General features: G+C 37.2%; 1 protein-coding gene across 4 annotated transcripts in view; it reads left to right on the plus strand.

Annotated features, from left to right (window-relative positions):
* Nucleotides 1–23,753, plus strand: part of usp22 (ubiquitin specific peptidase 22) — a 203,755-nt gene that overhangs the window by 114,993 nt on the left and 65,009 nt on the right. For all 4 annotated transcript variants that reach the window (XM_059979850.1, XM_059979853.1, XM_059979852.1 and 1 more), the window contains 2 exons: nt 1,819–1,932; nt 16,970–17,071. In XM_059979850.1, coding sequence (XP_059835833.1) covers nt 1,819–1,932; nt 16,970–17,071 — 216 coding nt within the window. The remainder of the gene's footprint in view (nt 1–1,818; nt 1,933–16,969; nt 17,072–23,753) is intronic.

Genomic DNA, 23,753 nt, shown 5'->3' on the forward strand with positions numbered 1-23,753 from the left:
TATTTCAGGAGATGAATATCACCTGCTCAGTGGAGCTGGTGGAATATAATAAGAACATCCATGTTGTTTTTTTTAATCTGGGAAGAAGCATTGACATCAGTTTGTTTGTTGTGGATTGAGGAAATTCTGCAGACTGGACTTGAGATGCCAGCTGTTCATTATCTGTTTTCAAGGTATACAAGAAGTTGGGTAAAACACTGCTTGGTAGGTGTTGTGCATGGCTGAAGTTTTGGCCTTTGATTATGTCTTTCCTGGTACCTGTGCTGGTGGAGATGGTGGTGAAATTTAAAACGCCTTCAATGATGTAAGTGAATACATGAGATATGAAAGTAATCCATGCTTTACAAAGACTTACAATGCATGTTGATCATCCAGGTCCTTGGGCAGGAGTTAATTATAGCATACATGAATACCCATGGATACAGGCAAACGAAACCAACGCCAGGTGCATCTTGGAAGTTCTTTCCCCAGGAGATTATTTAATCATACCAGTAGTATTTCAGTGTGATGTTATGTATTTTTGAGTTTCGTGTAACCTCGAGGTGTATGGTTGAATAACAATTAAACTTATACCACGATGATAGCAGAAAGCTTCCTCAGCAGATAAAATGGATGAAACTTAACCATAAGGTGTTCCAGGTTGGCAGAGCTGGACTGAGACACATGTATGCCATAATGAGTTAAACGTGAAGAAAATGCCATGACTTTTGCTTTTATCTGACACTGCTGTCCAGTCCATGCAGTGGAAAGTGACACCCTCAAGATGAAGCTCTTTGTCCCGAATGCTGTGGTGGAGCAATGTCTCTGAAGCAAAGTACATAATAGCCCCTAATATCCCTCTGGTGATGCATTCTTGCTCTGAGATCTTGAATTTTATTTTCAGTACTGTACATTAGCTAGGAGGGTGGTAGGGACTGGGGCCTCAGAGCCTTGCATTTCAGTTTTACTTGCAGCCCAGCACATCATCTGCATTTTCTGAACGGGAAACTGTACTCACTCCCTGGGTGGCTGACAGTCTGGAGTCTGCTGATTTTTGAGGATCAGTGGAGTTTTTAAATGTTGTAAAACAATGTTGCTTACTGTACTTATGGCTGTGACTGTATATTTCAACTGTTGTAGTCCTAAATGGGAGCTGCATGGAAAATGTCACCACTCGTTGGTGTCTTCTTACAGGTGTGTATGGTGTTGCACAGCAGACATGTTCAGATTTGAAACGTTGTAATTTAGTTCATCTGTTTTGAAAGCTTCTTTGAGATTGAAATAGGCCATGCATTAAACTTAGTAGTTCTGTTCTACATCTCTAGCATTTTATTTATGGATAAAGGCCACATTCATCATACTTAACACAAGTTTGCAATGTGACTCAGTTGGTGATCTCTTGACTACTGAGAGAAAGATATTGAAGAGGATCTTTGTAGTGACAGTTTTTTTTCCACTTGGTAGACATGCAAATACTCTGACTACTTCACTGGACTTGCCTTTATGGTGATGATTATCGCATCTTGGAAGTTCTTTCCCCAGGAGATTATTTAATCATACCAGTAGTATTTCAGTGTGATGTTATGTATTTTTGAGTTTCGTGTAACCTCGAGGTGTTAGTAACTTCAAGATTAGCTTGGTGTTAGGGTGCAATGAATATACTTAGCAGGAAGAAATATACTTGCATGATACTTGAAAGACGCAGGAGATAGCTAGGGGTGATTCATACTTGTTTGTAATTTTATTTCAAATCCTGTTCTTCAAGTTGGGCTTTATTTATCAATAGATGATAATAACTGCAAACTCCTTAACATTTATTTACCTTTTTCTCTCCTTCAGCCATAGACCTCTTGTATGGAGGTATATATTGTTTTATGTGTCAAGATTATATATATGACAAAGACATGGAACAAATTGCCAAAGAAGAACAAAGAAAAGCATGGAAGTTGCAAGGTACGTGGCACAGCAAATGTTTTGATTGTGGTTCCTTCTGCTGTTTAAACTTAAGGATGTTTTAAGGAAATGTGCGCAATGTCCAGGGACACTTAATATTTTGGGTAGAAAACTCTTGTTACTAATGTATTCCTTATCTGGTTTGGATAATCAAACTTGTGAAAGATAAAGGGGAAAGAACATTTGACTCATTGAGGCACAATGCTAAGTTTAAAATGATCCAATATAATTTGAGTTAATATGGATCATTTGAGGAAATACATATTTAACTAGTTATAACTAGTTAGTCCTGACGAAGGGTCTCGGCCTGAAACGTTGACTGTACTACTACCTATAGATGCTGCCTGGCCTGCTGCGTTCCAGCAGCATTTTGTGTGTGTTGCTTGAATTTTCAGCATCTGCAGATTTCCTTGTGACTGACAAGAAGAGCCCTGATGGATAGGGAGATACGGCACTACGGTAGCACAGCAGTTAGTGCAAAGCTACTACAGCCAGGGGCATCGGAGTTCAATTCTGGCATCCTCTAAGGTGTTTTTACGTCCTCTCTGTGGAATGCATGAGTTTTCCCTGAGTGCTCTGATTTCCTTCCAGAGTCCAAAGTACCACGTTAACATTATAAGTTGTCCCATTATTACACTAGTGTTAAATTGGGGTTGTCAGTGGTTGCTAGGGCTGCACGGCTCAATCCGAGCTGTGCCAGGCTTGTGTTGTAAAGAGATGATCTTTGTAATTGATGTAGCTTTCTGACCTCTATTTAAGCAAGTTGTGATGAAGCAAGCCACACATTAAAAGTTTTTTTTGGCTAAACCTTTGTTAGCACTTTAGTAGAGCAGAATGATCAGTTGATGCATGTCTTAATCCAGAATTAATACTTTCTATTAACACATCCCTCAAACACAGAGTATGGCCAGTATTCAGCAACCATTTTTCAGTGGGATGAGTGGCCTCTTTGTGCTATAATATTTCTGCAGAAAGATAAATCAGTCAATCATGCACTGGGGTTTTAACTTAAAGTTAAATTTTAAATTATTTAATTTTAAGGACAGTTAAAAGAAACTGACAGGTTAAAAAGAAAATGACCAAGGCTAAGAGACTCTGAATGTCTAGTGTTCAGCTGTTGAGATTGGGAGGAAAATGTCACTTTTCCAGGTAAATCTGGTCACTGTTTTTATGGATAATTTATTATCACTGAAAAGCCACCTAATCCAGTTTTTATGTATGATAGAAAAATGAGTGGTATTGTAAGCAATGTGGATACATTGTGAAGCTGTTAACAAACTAAGCAAAGGGCAAATTAAAGCTAGTGGTGATCATTGCAATTTGGACACATGAAGGGTGGAATAGTATTTTCTAAACTATGAAAAGATCATAAAAGCATTAGAAACTTCAGGCCACAATGTTGTGCCAACCATGTAACCTACTCTAAAAGTTGCCTAGAATTTCTCTACTGCATAGCCCTCTATTTTTTTTTAGCTCTACGTACCTATCTAACAGTCTCTTAAAAGACCCTATTGTATCTGCCTCCAACACCTTTGCTGGTAGTACATTCCACATGCTCACCACTCTGTGTGTGGGGAAAAACTTGACCCTGACATCCCCACCCCCCCCCCCACCACCACCTTGTACCTACTTCCAAGCACCTTAAAACTATGCCTTCTCAAGTTCAGCCCTGGGGGGGGGAGACCTCTGGCCAGCTACACAATCATTGCCCCTCATCATCTTGTACACCTCGATCAGGTCACTTCTCATTCTCCATTGCTCCAAAGAGAAAAGGCCGAGATCACTCAACCTGTTCTCATAAGGTATGCTCTCCAATCTAGGCAACACCCTTGTAAATCTCCTTTGCACTCTCTCTATAATATCCACATCCTCCTTGTAGTGAGGTGACCAGAACTGAACACTACTCCAAGTGGGATCTAAATAAGGTCTTGTATAGCTGTAAGATTACCTCACGACCCTTGAACTCAATCCCACAGTTGAAGGCCAGCACACCTTCAGCTTCACATGCTTGGAGATGCAAGCATTTTTTTTGTCCATACATGCTGTATGTTTGATCAAATTGTCATGCATAGAGACAGGAAATCAATAATAGGTTAATGAAATGCAAACACCTTAAGGGCATATAATTGAACGTCACAAAGTCCGTGATGACTATTTTGCTCAACTACATTAATCACATTTGCCAATGAAACCTGTTTTTACTGGGCGCCCCTTGCAATGTGTCTTGCTAGCTGTAGCTAGCAGCCATTGGACTCAGCAGTGAGAAAGCTACCTTTCTCCAACTCCGTACGTCTAGGGTCGATATGACATACGTCCCACCTCATTTGTGATTTAGGGATGTCTTGTCCACCCAAACACTGAACTATGTAACTATTGGCCCAATGCAGTTGCCCATTGGCAAGAAGTAACACCATGCAATTATAAAGAAAGTATATTTATAATTGCTAACTTAACCAAACCATTATTAAAACAGGAAAAAGAACAAAAGGGCCATTATAATTAAAACAGTCAAATGCACACAAGCTTGGAGCTCAAATCTTCCAAAACCTGATGTAGCCATTGTACTCATGGTGCCAACTCCTATTCAAGTCAAGTCAAGTCGCTTTTATTGTCATTTCAGCCATGACTGCTGGTACAGTACACAGTAAAGATGAAACAACGTTCCTCCAGGACCATGGTGCTGTATGAAACAGCACAAAGCTACACTAGACTACATGAAACAACACAAAACTACATTAAACTTCAGACCTACATGGGACTACATAAAGTGCACAAAACAGTGCAAGACAGTACAATAATTAATAAACAAGACAATGGGCACAATAAAGGGCAAATTACAATTTAATAATAATAGATGATAATAATGATGTAAATGTAAACAATGTTTTAGCAGGAATTAAGAAATGAGCAAAAATTGCAAAGGGAGTGGAGTGGTCAGCTGTGTGTGTGTGTGTTGGTGTCAGACTAGACTCTGGGATTTGAGAAGTCTAATGGCTTGGGGAAAGAAACAGTTCTTCGATCACTGGAAAGATTTCCCCTCTTGGGCTCCATCAAATTGTGCATTCCCATTCGATTGAATCCTACAGCCGGTACTCTCGAGCTTCTTCTCTCCATCTCCTGTCAAGAAGAGCTCAACCCACTCCAGTGTCCATCACAAAAACCTCTCCGCCCAGTGTTCTCTCGAACCTTCACCCATTCCACCATCCTGATTGGATGACACTACATTCCTGAGAATGCACATCACAACCTCTTTAACGGTAACACAAACACTACCAGCAGAACATATTGCTTCTACAGAGATCCATTAAATAAAATGCCTTGCAACATGAGCTGTAAATCTTAACCAGGGTGTTACACCTATATTAGGTCTATACCTCTTGCCTTGCCTACTCAAGTGCCGATCTAAATGTCTCTTAAACTTCATAACTGTGCTTGCCCTTCGGACCCCTTTAAAACTCCTTTTCACTTTACACTTATGGAGAAAAGAGTTGACTTTTGCCCTATCTCTGCTTCTGGAGATATGTCCACCTTTTGTGCACTCCAAGACTATTACCACCTCCAGACCACTCTCATATCCCTACCTGTCTCGATATCCTCCTCTTACTACTTGATTTTACACAAGTGTTCATTTAGGATGACACCCACATCCCCTAACACAATACTTAAGTTTCTGCCTTCAATTCTTGAGGAGATCCCACTGTTCTTTTGTAGCTATCTCCTTGCTTCCAGTGTACTTTTAAAGTACTTGGGGTTCTTAATCTTGTCTGTCAAGGGCATTTGATTAGTTATTTGTTTTCATAATTTCCTCTGAGTACTCTCCCTTGGCTTCTGAATTCTTCAGGGGACCTACTTGAATGCATTTCAAGCACCTGCTCTCTTGCACTCTCAAAATCAGCTTTCCACCAATTTAAGTCGTGTTAACCCGAGGAACAACATTCTTTTTCCACAACTACCTTGAATTTTACAGAATTATAACTGCTGTTCCAAAGTGTTCTCCAACACAACGCATACTTCCACCACCTGCTTGATTTCAATTCCTAAGATAAGTCCCTTGGGTATGACTTGAAGACACGAGCACAAGATGGCAGAACTTAAAAACGCAAACATAAGGAAATCTACTTCTTCCTATAGATGTTGCCTGGCCTGCATTCCACCAGCATTTTGCGTGTGATGGCAGAACTTGTTACCGTGATAGAAAACCTGGTTAAATTTGCATAAAGCATTGTGACTAATAATATCAGATTTAAAGAAACGTGTTTTAGGATTTGGAAGGTATTCAATATAGATTTGGCAAGGGTTAAGTTGAGAAGTTATGCAAAATGGTGAACTCTCAATAAGTTAGGTTAAGGAATTTTTTATACTTCTAAAGATACTAAGAGGCATTCCAACCAAGGGTCTTGAATCTGCAACATAAATTCTTTTGTTTTCTTCAGATGCTGCCTGACTTGCTGAGTATTTCTAGCATTTTCTGTATTTGTTTCACACTTCTAGTATCTGCAATTGTTTTTATTTTCATGTGATAGTGTAGCACATTTGGCGTTGGGGAGTCTAGGCCCAGGGAGAGAATCTAGAACTTAGAGCCAAGTATCTCAGGAGTTAAATCTTCTACACAGAAGAAGAAAATTTGTAATTTACTAAATTAATTATTATGCTTAAAATCCAAGAATATTTTTTGGCTCCATCTGCTAAGAACAAAACTTGCTGGTGGCCAAACACTTCAACTCCCATTCCCATTCCAACATACCAGACCATGGCCTCCTTTTGTGCCAACATGAAACCATCCTCAGGATGGATGAGCAACACCTTGTGTTCTGTCTGGGTAGCCTCCAACCTAATGGGAGAGAATTCCCCTTTATCTCCCCCCCCCCCCCCCCACTCTGACCTCTTGCCTCTTCTCACCTGCCACTCTGGGTCTTCCCCTTCCCTTTCTCCTATGGTCTACTCTCCTCTCCTATCAGATTCCTTCCTCTCTGCCTTTTACTTGGCTTCACGTATCACCTTCAGCTGTGCTCCTTCCCCTTTCCCAACCTTATTCTGGCATCTTTTCCCTTCCTTTCCAGTCTTGGAGTCTCAGGTCAAAACATCGATTATTTATTCATTTCCATAGATACCTGCTGAGTTTCTCCAGCATTTTGTGTGTGTTGTTTTGGATTTCCAGCAACTGCAAAATCTCGTGTTTATATCCCTTTAGAAAAGTTCTCTTTTTTCTAGAATAAGAGACACAAAACATAGTATTTTGATACGTTAGAAGCTGGATCGCAGGTTAGCAACTATTTTCTTGAATAGTAGAACAGTTTTGAGGAACTGTAAGGCCATTTAGAATATTTCCTCGCTCCACAGCAGGAGGTATTGCTATATTATAACATCTTTGGCATAAAATTCTTTGAATTTTTCCTATGTCAGCTTTTAATTGAGTCTTTTGCATTCTTCCATGGGGAAGTTCATTGAAAGCTTCAGAAAGTCAAAGTATGATCACTGGAGACTGTTGCAGAGAATGCACCAGAATATGAACACACAGACAAGGAGCAGGAGTGAGACCAGTAGGAAACTGGCTGATATTATTCAAACTTCATAACACATGCCTACCTTATCAGGAATCTATGTGCATCTCTGTTTTAAATGTATGGATCCTACATGCATCCATGTTATAATTGATCAGACTTGCCAACAAAGAAGAGAAAATCTGCAGATGCTGGAAATCTGAGCAATGCACACAAAATGCTGGAGGAATTCAGTGGGTCAAGCCTGCTGAGTTTCTCCAACATTTTGTGTGTATTACTCAAACTTGCCAAAATTGAGAGCTAAATATTAATTGTTAAAAGACTGAATTCCTTTGCTCATCTTTAAAATCCTTCATTTGCCTTAGAGGACAGATGAGGCTTTGTGTAGACATTGTTGTTGATCTAGGATACTAGAGCAAAGGTAACACCTTTTTGAGAGCATGTGCCAAAGCTAGTGAGAATCTCTTGCATACCATGTTAATTTTAAGCAGAGATTGTCATTGATTAATGAATTATTAACAATAATTATGTACTTTGAGAAAAAAGGGTGAGTCTTGCTCGTTTGTTTTCATTGTATAAAGATTAATATAACTGTAATAGGTTGAAATAAATGAAGCATTTTAGATGGCCTGTTCAAAGTATTAGTATTTTAAAGACTATTTAAAAATAATAATTACTAAATTGTATTATTCTACCTCATATATAACATGAGTTTTTTTGCTGGATTAATGATGGTAAATATTTTATATTTGGCTTGCATTTGGTGTTTTGAGAGCTATGCTTGTAGGTAGCACTAATTTATCAGTAAGTCTGCTCCTATAATTAGACTTAATTAAGTTCATTGCTGAAAACAATGACTTGCATGATTATGTCAATGAATATACTGTTAATATCATCATTACAATATGTTTCGGACAGTTAAATTTCAGGAATGGAATTGCAGAGTTTTAGAACCTCATTGGCTGCATTTTTAATGCTTTGATCTTGTCACTAACCAATCTTACAATATTTACCAGTGTATTTCTAAGTCAACAATTTTTTAAAGCTCAATTTGGAGCTAGTTATCCAATTCAATCGATTGCAACATTTCCAAATGCAGTTTATTTAAAAGTGCGCTATCCATAGTGGCATGCAAAGGTTTGGGCACCCCTGGTCAAAATTTCTGTTACTGTGAATACCTAAGCGAGTAAAAGATGACCTGATTTCCAAAAGGAGTAAAGTAAAAGATGACACATTTCTTTAATATTTTAAGCAAGATTACTCTTTTACTTCCATTTTTGACAGTTTCAAAATAACAATAAAAAAGGTCCTGAAGCAAAAGTTTGGGCACCCTGCATGGTCAGTACTTAGTAACACCACCTTTGGTAAATATCACAGCTTGTAAAGGCTTTCTGTAGCCAGCTAAGGGTTTTTCAATTCTTGTTTGGAGGATTTTCACCCGTTCTTCCTTGCAAAAAGGCTTCTAGTTCTGTGAGATTCTTGGGCTGGCTTGCATGGACTGCTCTTTTGAGGTCTATCCACAGATTTTTGTTGATGTTTAGGTCAGGGCACTGAGGGCCATAGCAGAACATTCAACTTGCGCCTCTTGAGGTAGTCCATTGTGGATTTTGAGGTGTGTTTAGGATTATTATCTTGTTGTAGGAACCATCCTCTTTTCATCTTCAGCTTTTTTTAAAAAAACAGACTGTGTGATGTTTGCTTCTAAAATTTGCTGGTATTTAATTGAATTCATTCTTCCTTCTACCAGTGAAATGTTCCCCGAGCCACTGGCTGCAACACAAGCCCAAAGCATGATCGATCCACCCCCCTGCTTAACAGTTGGAGAGGTGTTCGTTTCATGAAATTCTGCACCCTTTTTTCTCCAAACATACCTTTTTTTTTCAATCTTTTTATTGTTGTTATTAATATCAACAAAATAAAATTGGTACATAGATAATGGGATTACAAACATACACAATTCAACTGAACATGAAAGAATAGATAAGCAATAATTACAGTATAAATGGGTATTCCCAAATCATAGACGATACAATATACAAATAAACAAGGCAAACCTATGTATATCATAATATATAATAAAATAACAGAAAAAAGAAAAAAAGAGAAAAAAATTATTATGCAAAAAAACTAATCTAATAATCTAATAACTAATAAGGAAAAAAAGAAAAAGAAAAAAGGAAAAAAAAGAAAAAAAAAGGGCTATTTATAATATCTTACAAAAATACAAAGTCATCAGTGTCGTCAACTCCGATCCTCTCAACATATATAGAATCAAATCTGGAAAATCAAATAGGTCTGGAACAGGGTCATATTACATCATATGAAAATATTGAATAAATGGTCTCCATATCTTTTCAAATTTAATAGAAGTATCAAATACACCACTTCTAATTTTTTCTAAATTTAGACATAACATAGTTTGAGAAAACCAATGAAATACAGTGGGAGGATTAATTTCTTTCCAATTCAACAAAATAGATCTTCTAGCCATTAGTGTAAGAAATGCAATCATTCGACAAGCGGAAGAGGATAAATGGAGTGAGTCCATCATTGGTAAACCAAAAATTGCAGTAGTAGGATGAGGTTGTAAATCATTGTTCAATACCGCAGTGATAATATCAAAAATATCTTTCCAATATTTTTCCAAAAGCGGACACGACCAGAACATACGAGTTAAAGACGCTATCTCAGACTGGCATCTATCACAAATAGGATTTATATAGGAATAAAAATGAGCCAATTTATCCTTGGACATATGAGCCCTGTGCACAACTTTAAACTGTATTAGTGAATGTTTAGCACATATAGATGATGTATTAACTAATTGAAGAATTTTATCCCAATTCTCAATAGGGATAGTAAGGTTAAGTTCTCTTTCCCAATCATTTTAGTCTTAAAGGGCTCTGAACGTATCTTCATAATTATATTGTAAAGTTTTGATATTAGCCCTTTCTGAAAGGGGCCAAGTTCAAACAAATTCTCCAAAATGCCTGAAGACACAAAATTTGGACAAGTAGAAAGTACAGTATTTAAGAAATTCCTAATCTGTAAATATCTAAAAAAAAAATGAAATCTAGGCAAATTATATTTATTAGATAATTGCTCAAAAGACATAAAACAATTATCCAAAAATAAGTGGGAAAATCGTCGTAATCCTTTAGTCTTCCAAGCTGAATAAGCTTGGTCTATAATAGAAGGATAAAAAAAACAATTGGGTACAATAGGAATACTTAAAACAAACTGAGTCAACCCAAAAAATTTCCGAAATTGAAACCATATACGTAAAGTATGTTTAACTATCGGGTTGTCAATTGGTTTCGGCAATTTAGAAAGAGCAAAGGGAAGAGAAGTCCCTAAAATAGAACCCAGTGCAAATCCTTGTACAGATTTAATTTCCAGGTTCACCCAATGAGGGCTAAAAGATATATCCCAATCTTTCAACCAACATATCAAATATCGGATATTAACTGCCCAATAATAAAATCTAAAATTAGGCAATGCCAATCCACCTCCTTTCCTTGCCTTCTGTAAATATATTTTACCTAACCTAGGATTTTTATTCTGCCATATATATGAGGAAATTTTTGAATCAATATTAGCAAAAAAAGATTTCGGAATAAAAATTGGTACTGCTTGAAACATATATAAAAACATGGGTAAAATAACCATCTTAATAGCAGTAATCCGACCTATCAGAGATAAAGATAGTGGTGACCACTTAGTAAACCAACATTTTATCTGATCGATTAAGGGTAAAAAAAATTAACCTTAAATAAGTCTTTATCGTTTTTTGTGATTTTAATCCCTGTAAATAAAAGAGTCATTAACTAATTTAAAAGGTAAATTTCCATAAATTGGAACTTGTCTATTTAAAGGAAACAATTCACTCTTAAGATTTAATTTATACCCGGAAAAATCACTAAATTGTGCCAGCAATGATAAAACTGCAGGAATGGATTTCTCAGGATTAGAAATAAATAATAATAAATCATCTGCATATAATGATAACTTATGTATATCTGTCCTATGATTAATGCCAAGAATATTCTGTGATTCTCTGATAGCAATTGCCAAGGGTTCTAAGGCAATATCAAATAATAATAGACTAAGAGGACAGCCTTGTCTAGTGCCCCGAAATAAACGAAAAAAGGGAGATCTTTGATTGTTAGTAAGCACCGAGGCTACTGGAGTATGATATATCAGTTTAATCTAGGAAATGAATGTCGGACTAAAACTTCTCCAGCACATTAAATAAGTATGGCCATTCAACTCTATCAAATGCTTTCTCCGCATCTAATGAAATAACACATTCTGAAGTGCTATGTGAAGGAGTATAAACAATATTCAATAGTCTCCTAACATTGAAAAAAGAATAGCGATTTTTAATAAAACCGGTTTGATCTTCCGAAATAATTTGGGGTAATACCTTCTCCAGCCTGGATGCCAATAACTTGGAAAAGATCTTGGAGTCTACATTCAATAAGGATATTGGTCTATAGGATGCACAGTCAGTAGGGTCTTTATCTTTCTTCAATATTAAAGAAATGGAAGCTGTATAAAAAGATTGTGGCAAATTGCCCAGTCTAATTGCTTCTTCAAAACCCTGCATAACCAAGAAGAAAGAGTAGCGGAAAAACATTTTTAAAATTCCACTGTATACCCATCAGAACCTGGTGCTTTCCCAGAATTCATGGAGGAAATAACCCCTTTAATTTCTGCATCCGTAATAGGAGTTTCTAATATTGAAAGATCATCTGATGATAAGTTTGGAAAATTCAATTTCCCAAGAAAGTCACACATGGTATTACGATCTTGAGGGAATTCAGAATGATACAGGGAGGTATAAAAATCTTGAAATGATTTATTTATCTCATCATGGTTAACTGTCAGATCCCCATTCTGCTGACGGATCTTAGTAATTTGATGTTTAACCAAAGCGTTCTTCAATTGGCTAGCCAACAGTTTACCTGATTTATCACTGTGTATATAAAAATCAGATTTGTTTTTCATTAATTGATTTTCAATCGAAGAAGTAAGTAATAAACTATGTTCCGTTTGAAGTTCAACCCTTTGTTTGTAAAGCTCCTTACTAGGAGTGATCGAATATTTCTTGTCAATCTCTTTAATTTTATCAACCAATAGAAGAGTTTTCTTCTTAATGCGTTTTCTCAGACCGACAGAGTAAGAGATAATCTGTCCACATATATATGCTTTAAAAGTGTCCCAAAGTGTTCCGCAAGAAATATCATCCGTGGAATTAATTGAAAAGAAGAAATCGATCTGTTCATTCATAAATTTAATAAAGTCTGGTTCTTGCAGTAAGGTAGAATCAAATGGCCATTGTCTAGCATTAGAAGCTGTATCCGTAAATTTAATAGAAAGTTTTAATGGAGCATGGTCAGAGATGGCTAAAATATCATAATTACAACCAATTGCCGATGGAATAAAACAAAAGTCAATAAAAAAGTAGTCAATTCTCGAGTAGGAATGATAAACATGGGAGAAAAAAGAAAACTCTTTGTCCTTAGAATGCCGAAATCTCCAAATATCAAAAATTCCTTTATCAGTCCAAAAAGAGTTAATACAAGTGGCCGACTTATTGGGTAAAGTCTGAGTAGATATAGATTTGTACATCAAAGGGTTTAAACAACAATTAAAGTCACCACCCATTATTAACTTTTATTCATTTAGAATTAGGTAGAGAAGTAAATAAGGACTTAAAAAAATAAGGACAATCCACATTTGGAGCATAAACATTAACCATAGCAACCTTTTTGTTAAAAAGTAAGCCACTAATTAACAAATCTACCATTCGGATCCGAAAAGATATCATGTTGGACAAATGCAATAGAGGAGTCAATAAAAATTGGAACTCCCTTTACTTTGGCATTCGAATTTGAGTGATACTGTTGACCCCTCCAAAACCTAAAAAAGCAATAATTGTCCTCTTTCCCCACATGAGTTTCTTGTACAAAAATAATATGAGCATTAAGTCTTTGGAATACTTTGAAAATCTTTTTCCGTTTAATCGGATGGTTTAAACCATTAGTATTCCAAGAGACAAAATTAATGGTCTGAGCCATATTTCTAAAATCAACCCTTTGGTATATAAAGGGTTAACCAAATTATAAACTCATGCACCCGGAAGAGGAACAAAAATAAGGCGGGGACCCAGAAGTGACAACATCGCGGACGTATTTGTAGTCCAAAATCAGCCCAAATGAGAAAACTGAAAAAAAAACTGGTAAAAGAAACATGAAATTTAGAAAAAGACCTCCCACGCCCCCACCCAAGAGAAAAAAAAAGAAAAAAAGCACCTCAGCCAAGGATAGGCTGGGAAAAGGGAAAAATGAAACTAAAATCTACCCCCATATCAGCAGAAGACGACTCCATATATAAAGGATATTAAAAAAATCCACCCAAACTCTCAAAAAAAAATTATAATCACTATACTAAAACCAAACTTCTTAATATAATTGGTAGTAAAAAAAAACCAAAAAGAATATAATCACTAGTAACTTATAAATTGGGTTGAAACCCAAACAAACCAAAAAAAAAACTTAAACTGTGAGATGCATTATAGGAAGAAGACAAGAAAAAAAATGGCAAAATCATTAAAAAAAAAAGCCAAAAATATTTTAGAGAAAAAACCGCCATCTTAATAAAAAAAAAATTCTCCTTCGAAGGATTAAAAATTCACCTTCAAAGGATTAATAATAATAACCAAAGATAAAGTACAGTGGTTGAAGTAAGTAAAATAAAAAGATTAGTATGTCGGAAAAAAAAACTTTAACTAGAGTATATAATATAGAGTAAACCTACACCAATAGCCAGAAACAAAATCTGGTTTTGGAAATAAAAACCATCTTGCACGATCAAAATCACTCATTTATTAGAGATGAGTGTCCGTAGCAGTAGGGAAGTTCTCCTTCAAAAAGCTTCTCGCTTCAGATGTAGAAAGGGAAACCCGACGGGGAGCATTTGGAGGCGAGATTCTAAGCTTCGCAGGGTATAAGAGCGCAGGTTTTAGATTTTTCTCATAGCATTCAGACATCAGAGATTTAAAAAGAAGCCTTGCCTTCATTACTTCTGGACTAAAATATTCTACTAATCGAAAATTGTGATCTTGAAATTTGACCATCCCTACATGCCGAGCCACACGAATAAGTTGCTCTTTAACATGCACATAATGAAATCGGACAATTACAACTGGTGGTTTAGCTGAAGCACTCAGTGATCGACGCATAATTCTGTGAGCACGATCGAGTAACGGCGGACTGTCTGGGAATACAGAGGGGAACGCATCCTTTAAAAGTTGAGCAAAGTACTTCGTGGGGTCCCCTTGTTCAATACCTTCCGGGAGACCAAATATGCGTAGGTTCTGTCTTCTGGACCGATTCTCAAAGTCAACACTCTTGGCTTTAAGTGTTTCCACCTGTTTAATCGTCGAAAGTAAGTTCTGCTGCAGTTCTTCAATGATCAAGTCTCGCTTTCGGGCATCTTCTTGCAGGGTTGCGATTAGAACTTGTTGCTGGTTAACTACTGAATCTGTCTTATCCATATAATCTTGAAAAGCCTTTATATCTTGTTTAAAAATTTGTCGTTCTTCAAATTTTTGATTTAAAACCTCCAATAGCATTTCATAAGTCAGTTCAGTACGCTTAGGGTTGGTCTGTTTTTTCTTTCCATTTCCGTTAGAATTCTTCCCAGGTTCTTGCCCTTTAGATCTAAGAGCCATTTCTGTACTCATTTCTTCAAAAAGTCACAATATACTCTTAAAGACAAGTCCAAGAAAATAACAAGAATCTTTTGGTGTAGGTACAAATAAGTTAAATAAGGGTGATCATAGGTTAAAAAAAGTAAAGGTTATGGAGCAAATCTGAAACAGTACTCACTCCATGAGCATCTTCTGCTGACTTCTCCAAACACACCTTTGCTCATTACAGCCAAAAAGTTCTACTTTAACTTGATCAATCCACAGGACTTGTTTCCAAAATGCAACAGGTTGGTTTAGATGACCCTTTGTAAACTTCTGACACTGAATTTTGTGGTGAGAATGCAGGAAAGGTTTTCTTCTGATAACCCTTCCATGGAGGTCATATTAGTATAGGTGTCGCTGCACAGTAGAACAGTGCACCACCACTCCAGTCTGCTAAATCTTCCTGAAGGTCTTTTGCAGTCAAATGGGGGTTTTGATTTGCCTTTCTAGCAATCCTACGAGCAGTTCTCTCAGAAAGTTTTCTTAGTCTTCTAAACTTCAACTTGACCGCCACTGTTCCTGTTAACTGCCATTTCTTAATTACATCACAAACTGAGGAAACAACTACCTGAAAACACTTTGCTATCTTCTTATAGCCTTCTCCTGCTTTGTGGGCATCATTTATTTTAATTTTCAGAGTGCTAGGCAGCTGCTTAGAGGAGCCCATGGCTGCTGATTTTTGGGACTGTTTGGGATTGTTTGAGGAGTCAGGGCATTTATAAAGCTTTGAAATTTGCATCACCTGGCCTTCCCTAACAATGACTGAACAAGCCATAGCCCTAACAAGCTAATTAAGGTCTGAGACCTTGGTAAAAGTTATCTGAGAGCTCAAATCTCTTGGGGTGCCCAAACTTTTGCATGGTGCTCCTTTATTTCACTCTAAAATTGTATAAAACAAAAATAATACACTAATCTTGCTTAAAATCTTCATCTTTAACTTTGACTTTTGGAGATCAGTTCATCTTCTACTCACTTAACTATTCACAGTAACAGAAATATTGACTGGGGTGCCCAAACTTTTGCATGCCACTGTACATTATAAATTTTGCTGTTTCTTCAAATGACCTAAACGTAATGAGTCTTGAAGAAATTATTCAGTAGTTGAACTGATGCTCAAAAATTGTCTGGAAGGTTCTGAATATCTGTATTTATTTCAGGAATTTCTGTATTTATATGTGCTTTATAGGTTTTGAGAAATATTTTAAAGTGCTATTTTTGGCATTATTTTTAAATGCCTAGCTTGACTTAAGGCTTTTATATTATCAAACATAGTATCAAGTGTTTTGCCAGATCCCTGTAATTTGTTTTACCTTGGTTACAATTTCCATCACTTCAAGTTGCTTTTGCACACAAAACCACTTTGTGTACTATACAATTAAAGCCTGTCAGTGGATATCCAGCATATTTGGCAGACCGATGAAGCACATTGTCTTCCTGAAGATACTAGCTTCTGCTTCCGTAGACATGACTTGCATTGAGAATGTCAGTGTAATCCAGCTTCCAATTGCTTCAATTTACATCTGTCTGCAGTGTAAGGAATGAGTATGGGGTTTGTGTGAAATGCACAGGAATGGCCACAGTGTAGTCAGATACTGTATTGAGCAGAAGGAGGAATCACTTGTGGGGCATGCCATTGATTTCTTTGATATCTCAATTAATGTGTACAATTGGAATAATTTTATAATTCTTTGCATTTTACTTAAGTGTTGCACAATCTCTACAGTATCTTCTGAATGATCAAGTCAAGGATTTGAAATGTTTTCTTTAATTTGGTTAGGGGTCGGTGAAAAGTATTCAACATGGGAACCAACAAAAAGGGAATTGGAACTATTACGGCACAATCCCAAACGGAGGAAAATAACTACAAATTGTACTATTGGTAAGTGAATGAATTTGGGAAGAGTAAGACCAGGTGCTTGGTGGTGAAAATAATGCCAATGTCATTTTAATCACATTTAATTTGTAGTTATTTTTAATCATGGTAATAGAAAGTTCTTAATGGTTTGCTTCTACCATATTATAAGATCAGGTTAATATCACTGACGTTATGAAATTTGTTGTTTTGTGGCAGCAATGCATAAAATACTTTAAATTATAATAAACATATATTTAAAATATCAGATTAAATAAGTGCTCAAAAAGAGAGCAATGATAGTGAGTTGGTGTTCATAGGTTGCTTCATTGTGCTCCTTATGGTTTGTGCTCTCAGTACAACATTTGCATCCTTGGAAGTGGTAAGTCATCAAGGGACTTGTACAGAATCATTTTATTGCTAGTATATGATACATACTAGAATTGATGGTTCGGTGCCATGCATAAAACACAATATCATAACAATAGCAATCAACAATTAACGCAAAAGTTCATGACCTAAGGTAGAAAGAGATGAGTTATACAGCTCTCGTTACATGTATGTGCAGTTCAACTTTTTGAGTGATTATGCAGAAAGTTTGAAGTTAATAACTCATCAGTTAATAATTCATCGGGGTGATTGATAAGTTCATGGCATAAGGAAGAAGGAGATGAGTTATTAACTTCAAACTTCCTTCATAATCACTCAAAGAGTTGCACTGCATGTGCATGTACTGAGCTGTATAACTCATCTCCTTCTACCTTAGGCCACGACTTATTAATCACCCATCTGTGGGCACCTTCTGGAGATCCAAGATCTGTATGCTCCAGGACTGTAGGACTACATGTGTAAATGTAGGAGGGGACTATGTTGAAAAATAAATGTGCTAGGTTTTCTAAATTTAACTCTTACCTTAGGCCACAAACTTATCAATCACCCCTCGTAGTTATCAATAGAATAAGGAGAGCAGGAAAGCTCATTTAACGGATGTTTTGCAGGGACATTTGGGATATTAGACCTGAGTTTTGTTGTAAAGCTGAGTAGCTACAGGAAAGAAGCTTTGGAGATGACATGTAGTCCTGATGGTGATAGACGTAGTGTCTCCCTGATGGCAATTTGGTGAATAGGTGACTCCTAGGGTGGAGTCGACATTTTTTCCCCCAGCTATTTAGCAATAATGTCGGTAGTTGACAGCCAATGATTTTCATTGACTGGACCACACGCTGCAGCCTGGACTTGGAGGGGGAGGAAGTGGTTGGAAAACAGTGATAGAGGTGGTCACAACTCTCAATAATGGCTGAGTAAAAATTCATCAGGATATGCCTTTAGATGGAAAGTTTCCTAAGCTGGCATGGTAAGAACAATCTCTGCCGGGCTTTCCTAGTGACAAGTATAATGTGCTTGTCCCACTTCAATATACCAGTAATGGTAGTCCTGAGGAATTTGAATGGCTTGACCATAGACACAGCCTGACCATTAATTTCCAAAAGGGGTGCTGGTAGGGGGTAGTTTGCAGAAGTCAGTCCTCATTTCCACTGAGTTGATAACGTTAAGCTCTAAGTTTTTACAAGCACACCATGTTGCAAGTCTGTCTCCCTCTCTTTGATAGCAGGCCACATCATTATTAGAGTTGAGACTAACTACAGTTGTGTCACCTGCAAACATTGGGGTTTTGATAGATTTGTTTGTGGAGGTACAGTTATTTGTATAAAGTGAGAACAGGAGGAATGAAGGAACACAGGCTGTGTATGTAGACACTGGATCAAGCAAGTAGGAACCCAGCCTTGTATACTGCTTCCTGCCTGTCAGGAAGGTCATACAACTAGCTGGGTTAGTTTTCTGTGGAGGAACTCCAGAACAATGTTGAATACAGAGCTAAATTTGATATATTCTATTACAATTTTGAATGCAGAACTATGAGACAGCTTTCTTAAATTTTTAGTTTTGATATTCCCATTCATTGTCTTAGTTTCTGATTGATGTCAAAGTATCAATGTGTGTATAAGAATTAATAGTATTGAAAATTTCTGTTGATGAATTTAGCCTGCTTGGATCTGGCAACTGGCATTAAACAAGAAATGACCTGTTGGTAACACCATTCATATGTTACTAAAAGATTGTTTCTTGTCCTGGCCTCTTTCGGCATTTATTTCTGTTCCATATAATCAATTGTGACTCTTTGGCTTCTAGCAACCAACTGCTGATATTTTTTAATACTAGATTTAGGATATTTTCTTTGATCCAGGGACATAGAACATGGACGTTTACAGCACATTACAGGCCCTTCAGTCCACAATGTTGTGCCAACCATGTAACCTATTCTAGAAACTGCGTAGAATTTCCTTACCACATAGCTCTATTTTTCTAAGCTCTATGTACCTAACTAAGAGTCTCTTAAAATACCTTATTGTATCTACCTCTACTACCTTCACTGGCAGTGCATTCCATGCACCCACCACTCTGTGTGGAAAAACTTACCCCTGACATCCCCCTTGTGCCTACTTCCAAGCACCTTAAAATTATGCCTCCCCGTGTTGGCCACTTCAGCTCCAGAAAAAAGCCTCTCATCACTTTTTATACCTCTATCAGGTCACTTCTCATCCCCCGTTGCTCCATTGAGAAAAGATGAAGTTCACTCAACCTATTTTCATAAGGCATGCTCTCTAGGATACAGGAGATTAGGGTTGCCAGACCCAAACCTAGCCTTTCTTAGATGTCATTGAAGTAACTTTGAAGAGAAGCAAGAGCAAAAAATCACAATGAAATTGAAGATGGAAACATTGAAATAGGTCAGTTATCCTCACAAAAAGACTGAGGAAAGACAAAGCTAATAATTTATGTTAAGCTGGAAGTCATTCTTAACAACAGAATAACAGATGACCCAAATCTACCTTATCCATTTGCATTAAGGATTTGGTACAACTGTTGACTGGCAATTCATGGTGAAGACCAGGTAATTCTGGACTGAAAGGATTGAAATCTCGTTAGAGCAAGTCTCTCATGTTTAGTTTAACACCATGTGGAGTGTAATTCTATGGAGTTTAGATACTGGAATGGAGCATCCGTAAAATTGAATTACCCGTTTCCATCTACAGGTTTTCCCCGCTACCCAAAGGTAGAGCATTCCTATGAAACTGTTTGTAAGCCGAAATGTCGTAAAGCGAAGAAGCAATTACCATTAGTTTATATGCGAAAAATTTGAGTGTTCCCAGACCCCAAAAAAATAACCTACCAAATCATACCAAATAATACATAAAACCTAAAATAACACTAATATATAGTAAAAGCAGGAACAATATGATAAATATACAGCCTATATAAAGTAGAAATATTGTATGTACGGTGTAGTTTCACTTATCAAAATTGGGAAGCCAGCGAGCCAAAATCGATTTGGAGAAAAAAAATTGGCACGTATACGCACGTAGATGCATACATATGAATATGCATAAGCACATACACGCATGTGCACACAACTGCACGCACAAGGCTTCATGGTCATAGTAGTCTTTCTCAGCGTAAACACACGTACAAAGTGGACGACTTTTTTTGTAAAAGCAAAAATCCTCTGGTTAGCAAAGACAGGTTACTAATGTAGGTCTTTCGTAACAGCGAGCTGTAGTAAAGCGAATGTTCAAAAACGGGGGACTCCTGTATGTGTTTTGTCTTGCTAAGGGTGGTAGTTCTATCTGCTTTGCTTTGTTGTTCCTATAATCTTGTGTATATCTAAAATTTTACAAATATTACAAATTCTAATCCTGTTATCAATCTTAAACATGATCTTATGCTTTTTGTTCTTTTGACACATCTGAAGTTTTTTTTTGTGAAGTCAAACCTATCCAGGATTAACTGCATGTTTAAAAATAAAAATCTCAATATTTTGTAGTTCACAAAATAGCTTCTTTGCCTGTCTTGATGCAGGTTCTAACTCTTAAGGAAATAGCACATTTTAAAATTCTTTAGATAATTAAACAGCTGCATTTTAATAAATTTATTGTCCTAACTTTGCTTCATGATGAATCATTCTTTCAACCATTTAAAAATGTGTTCTGTTCCATCAAGATCCATAAAGTGCTTTTGGATCTGACCCTGGAATAGCCTGGTGATGGTGGCAGGCTTGGTCACAGCAGCTTCTCTGGGTCCAAACCAAGGTGGAATTGTTCGTCTTTTTTATGATTGCAAGACACTACTGGTTATCAAGAACATCTGATATTACACTAGCAAGTTGCTCGATAAGTGATGGAGCTACACGTTGCACTGTGTTGCAGCCTGCTTCAGCCATCCAGGAAAGAAGGCGTCAGAAGTGTTGCGTGGTCCAACAACTGGTGGAAGTGATGCAGTTGGACATTTTTATTGTGATTGCAAAACCCTTTTGGACATTGGTAATGTAGAAACTGTAAGTCCAAGACAGTGGTTCATTGGCAAGACCAATGGCAGGGAAGCTGTATGGCCTCAGTTGAATGGACCAGGCCCTCGTGCCTCAGCACAAATGAGAAAATCTGCAGATGCTGGAAATCCAAGCAACACACAAAATGCGGGAGGAATGCTGCAGGCCAGGCAGCATTTATTGGGGGGGGGGAAGAAAAGTACAGGTCTGCTGAAGTGTCTAGGCCTGAAACATCAGCTGCATTCAGCATTTTGTGTGTGTTTCTCTTGCCTTTGGGTTGCTTGTTGTAGCCACCAGGGATGGAGATGCTGGAGTTGGCTGTGTGCCACTGGATTCTGTGCTGCCATCTACTGTTGGATTGCATTCATCTGCAGCTGCATTAGTGTGAGATGAGAAGCTGCTGCAGGCTTTTCCTGCAGAAACAGGGCTTCAGGACAAAATCCAGTCTGAGGATATGACACTCATGAATTTGGGCTAGATTATTTTTGTATATTTTTCTGCTATCATAATTGTACTCTGAGCTGTGTGTCTGTGGGTGCAGTGCTTTGCACCTCGGCACAAGAGGCATACTGTTTTATTTGGCTATATTTGTGTATATGGTTGAATGATACTAATTTTGTATTTCTAGTATTTTTTTCTGATATCTGCTTTACACCTGGTTTTTGTTTCCATAAATCCTGATTTGCTTTTGTCTTATCCACGCTACAATCATGCTGCTTTGTTTTCCCAGCCAATGAGTGATGCCTTTCATGAATCTAAAACTAGCTTGCAATCTGTAGTAATTGTTTTTGCCAAGTTTGTACATTGGATAGTATTTCATAACTTTTTCATAAACTACTTGTGTGCCTGTTATCTTGTTGAGGCTCAAAGAGTATACTGAACTGGAATCCACAGGCCTTGGGGGGTGTTCTAGACAAATTTGAATTTTGAAACAAACTTTGAGTTTTAAAATTAAATAATTAAATTCTGATCGGGAAAGCTAGCATCAGGAACAGTGGTCCTAAAACTAGTGGACAGATGTTAAAGCTCATCTGGTTCACTAAAATATTACGAGGAAGGAAATCTGCCATCTCCAGCTTGTCTGCTTTCTGATTGAGGCTACTGGTGATAGGCTCTGAACTGATCTTTGGAAGAGAAGTCCGATACTTTTCTAAAGGGCAATCAGATCTGAACAATTCCCACCTTGAGGGCAACATTTAGAGTGGTAGAATAAAAAGTCTACAGGCTTATTTTCCTCGGGCTAAACTGTTTGGAATTCTTTTACCCGTCAATGATTTTGATGGTTAAGGGAGAAGTTAACCATCTCATTTAGGTTGCTCTGTTACTATTGTGTTGTTTTTAACCCATTTATTTTCCTGCTCCACAATACTTGCAAGTACTCTTTCTGTTGCACAATCCCATCTGCTGTGTGTTCACGCAATTACATGGGAGAGATGGTGTTTTAGCATTGTCTCTCCTCTTGGTATTAGTGTGCAAGTTAAATGAGTAGGAATCTGGCCAAGTTGTTTTTCAGTCTGAGTCTGATAAATCCTGACCACAAAGGTATATTCCACTTATGTATCTTTTGAGCAGCCTGATGTAATGTTTAATTTTGGAACAATTAGCCTAAATTTATCTAATACTGCCCCCTATTGACCACTGAGTGTTCCTGATATTTACACTATTTGCTGTCAGCTACTCTAAATCTCCACTGTGGCCCTGAGTCAAGATTTTTTTTTTCATCTCCTCAGGTCCTTGGAGCATCCTTATAGAACACTATAATAATAAATTAACATGCACAGTTAGGACTTGTAATTGAATCTAGTTAATGTCGTTTGGAACAGATTTAATCCATTAGAGGATCACCATTGACAGGTAATAATTAATATTGCTTTTGTTGGCAAGATGCTGGTTACCTCACCTCTTTTCAATACTGGTTTTAATGCTTTTGTTTGCTTGAATAGCCTGATACACAGGTCCAATTGTTCATTCTTACTGTAAGAATGTTTCAGGTACTTTGAGAGTGGTGTGGTACCTAGAGGAAGCAGTTACTGGTTTGAATCCTTGAATCCAAGGTGTTATGATTGGAACTATTTCCAATTTGGTCTTGGTATTTTGTCCATTGTCATTTAAAAAGAATTCGTTTAGCTGAATTGGGTAGGTTGATGTGTATGGGAAGAGAGCTGTTTGCAGTGCTTGCCATTTCCAGGATTATACTTTGCTAAGTTCACTGGAATTAAGTTTATTTTAATTGTGACGAAGTGACTTACAGTTGCAAGAAAAAGTTTGTGAAGCCCTTGCAATTACCTGGTTTACTGCATTAATTACTCATAAAGTGTCATTTGA

The sequence above is a fragment of the Hypanus sabinus genome, chromosome 9 (genome assembly GCF_030144855.1).
Source record: "Hypanus sabinus isolate sHypSab1 chromosome 9, sHypSab1.hap1, whole genome shotgun sequence".
In the NCBI taxonomy this organism is placed as follows: Eukaryota; Metazoa; Chordata; class Chondrichthyes; order Myliobatiformes; family Dasyatidae; genus Hypanus; species Hypanus sabinus.